The sequence below is a fragment of the Chaetodon auriga genome, chromosome 12 (assembly GCF_051107435.1).
Source record: "Chaetodon auriga isolate fChaAug3 chromosome 12, fChaAug3.hap1, whole genome shotgun sequence".
Taxonomy (NCBI): domain Eukaryota; kingdom Metazoa; phylum Chordata; class Actinopteri; order Chaetodontiformes; family Chaetodontidae; genus Chaetodon; species Chaetodon auriga.
In genome coordinates this window covers 3,799,520-3,802,500 of record NC_135085.1, presented here as the reverse complement: position 1 = coordinate 3,802,500, position 2,981 = coordinate 3,799,520, and the positions used below count along the sequence as shown (strand labels likewise).

The following is a 2,981-nucleotide window of genomic DNA, read 5'->3' as shown; positions in this document are numbered from 1 at the left end:
AAAGCAGAATGAAACTGTATACACTATTACAAGTATTACAAGATGTCAGATTACCTTGAAAATACATGCTGTCTCAGTTTGAATGTGATAAGGACCGATTGGTGTTAAATGTTAATGTAGCACGGTTAATTCTATTGACTGCACCACTAAGTGAAAGCCAAACCGTTTCGCCTGGTCCCTCTGTACTCATGGACAGGAAGAAGCACTGAGGATCTTCTTTTGGATCGCAGCCTGGAGGATCCAGCAGGCAGGATTTTGACTGGCCGCATCCTTCAGAACTAAACTAAAGGTGTAATATGAGGAGGCAGAATCGCAAGATTGAATGTTTTACACTCATTTCTTGATTACTGCATGTTCAGATGAGGAATCAGTGTCACAATCACTAGTCCAAATGTCGTAACACTCACAGGCCCAGGCAGGGTGGAGGGTGTGGTCGTTGGCACTGGAGCAGGTGTAGTGTCTGACTGAGGTGGGTGCGGGGTAACACCATGCTGATAGACGATTGGGCCAGGCAGCTTCACCCAAAACTTATTGTAGTGGGCAACGACAGACACACTGGAGAATACAGCCAGAGACACACACGTTGTAACAGTCCAAATAAAAATATGCAAACATTTAAAGTAAAGGCGAGAATTTACAGTCCCAGTGTCATGAGGACATTTCTTTGTGAAAGATATACCCAAGTGTGATTGGTTTAAGCCGACGGCGGCAAACCGACTGTACGACTGAAGAGTGTATACTGTATATCCAGTTTGTATCTAGAGGAAAAAGACAGCACAGACGTACATGGTCACCATTCCTCCACCTAACACATCACAGAGTCCAGGGGGGGGTCCCTGGTGTCTCACAGAGCACAGACACTGACATTAGCTAACTCTGCTGATAACACCCAGTGTTTTGCAGCTGCCATTACTGAGTCAGTCTGCTGACTTTTCTACTTGTGCCACTGGTAGTCTGTTTTCCACATGTCCAGTTACAGTGTAAACATTGGCATTTGGAAAGAAATTAACTTACAAAAATTGAACCTGTGTGGGAGCATCTGGAGGGGCATTCCAGATGACAACAACCTCCTTCAGGCGGGCATCACTCGTCTGACTCACTGCTGAGCCCTGACACAGATACACAGACACACAGACACAGACACACACACACACACACACACACACACACTTATTAAGTTCATTTCATATATTCTGTTTTTCATATATTTTATGTTTTGTTTAATAATCTTATTGGACTGTGCTGCCTTTCTGGGATTTGTGTCCAATTACTTTTTTACTACAACCCTGTTTCCAATAGAGTTGGAGCTCTGTGTCAAATGGAAACAGAAACAGAACATGATGATATAACATATTTAACTGAAAATAGCACAAAGACAACAAATCATTTGAAATAGATAAATGTAAGTTTTTTTGAAAATGATATCCTCATTTAGAATTTGATGCAGCAACACGTTTCAGTAAAGTTGTCACAGGGTCACGTTTAGCTCTCTGCTGCACCACCTCTGTTAGTCTCAGTTCCAACATTTGATGTCGTCATTGTGCTATTTTCAATTAAATATGGGGTTTCAGTGTTTTACACAGCATCCCAACTTTTTCAGGAACAAGGCTGTATTTAATAGTAATTACTTCTTGTTTTTAAACTTCAGAGTACTTTATCACTACTACTATGTGTGTCTTTGTGCACATGTGTGCGTATGGTCACCTGGTGCTTGTTACAGGTGAGCAGCTGTGTCCTGATGGGATTGGTCAGGGTGAAGGTGCCGACCGCAGCTGCTGAACCCTGATTGGCTGCATCTCTGGCCTGAAGCAGGAAGCCCTCAAAATATGACGTTCCAGATAGGACAACTGGGAAAGGGTGTTTCAAAAAAGTAAAAAAGAAAATGATATTAATGTAAACAGTCATTTGTATTACGCTGGGTTTCGTTGATATGCACATACTGGCAGTGTTGGGTTTAAACTTTTCAACAAATCTTGATGACTCACAGTGGTTAGTTACCTTGTATCCGATCTGTGGGACGGAATGTGGTGGTGTTGGTGTCTAGGCGGTAGGGGCTGCGAGTGGTCTGACCATGGGTGCGATGGTGGGGTTCCATGCTGTCACAGACTTTGGTGACCTTGCCGTTGGCATAGCAGCCTGCTGGCACCCAGTAACACACCAAGATGGAGAGAAAGAAAAGACAACTCGTGCCCACAGGAGACATCTACAGAATACAGTATTAGCCACTACAAGGTGTCCACAGAGTCTGAAATGAAAAAGACATCATGCACTCCTCCACAGAATAAATTCAACCATGATCACAAGATTTCTGGACTGATCTACAAACTGTTTCTCTGCATCTGACAAGCTGTGTCCAGACTGCTTTTGCAGCACTTTCTAATGAATCTAGTCCAACATTTCAGTGTTGCGCTTGCATAAAGTTTGAACTCACTTGTACTCACTCACTTGTACTACAAGAAGAACGGTTGAACTGGATGCAGCAGAGGCTGGAATATGATTGTAAAGGTCAAGCTATAAAAACCTCCTACACTTCCCATGATGCAGCATTAGTATCTTTTCACTGAAGGCTCTCTGCTGGCATACCCCCATGTCATTGGAACTCAATGCGTTTAGTTTCACAGGCTTTCTTTTAAATACTGGTGGTCTCTGATCCCAAGTTGAGATACCCCCCACCATTAGGAGTGAATCAGAGGAGTTCCTCTTTAAACTCTGAGCTGCACTCTCCAGATTCAGTCATCTGATGTTTCCTACTGAGCAGCTCATTTAAGTACAGATCATTTTCAGAGCAGACTTTAGGTGTAACTAGTAACACACTGACTCCAGTGTGTCCCCCAGCAAGCCATGACAGTGAGTCAGCATACACAATACTCAGCACTAGCACACCTTAATAATATGCACCTGATGTTATTTATTATATTTGGTGTCTGCTATGAGTTCTATTCAGAAGAATTTAATAAAAAATCAACCTCTGAGAATTCTGC

The 2,981-nt window shown here is 42.8% G+C and overlaps 1 protein-coding gene across 1 annotated transcript in view; it reads right to left on the bottom strand.

Annotated features, from left to right (window-relative positions):
* Positions 1-2,095, bottom strand: part of frrs1a (ferric-chelate reductase 1a) — an 8,962-nt gene extending 6,867 nt beyond the window's left edge. Inside the window, exons 1-5 of the mRNA XM_076745016.1 lie at positions 1,999-2,095; positions 1,705-1,847; positions 1,015-1,109; positions 408-555; positions 164-283 (exon numbers count right to left, since the gene is read on the bottom strand). Coding sequence (XP_076601131.1) covers positions 164-283; positions 408-555; positions 1,015-1,109; positions 1,705-1,847; positions 1,999-2,095 — 603 coding nt within the window. The remainder of the gene's footprint in view (positions 1-163; positions 284-407; positions 556-1,014; positions 1,110-1,704; positions 1,848-1,998) is intronic.
* Between the last annotated feature and the right edge of the window lie 886 nt (positions 2,096-2,981).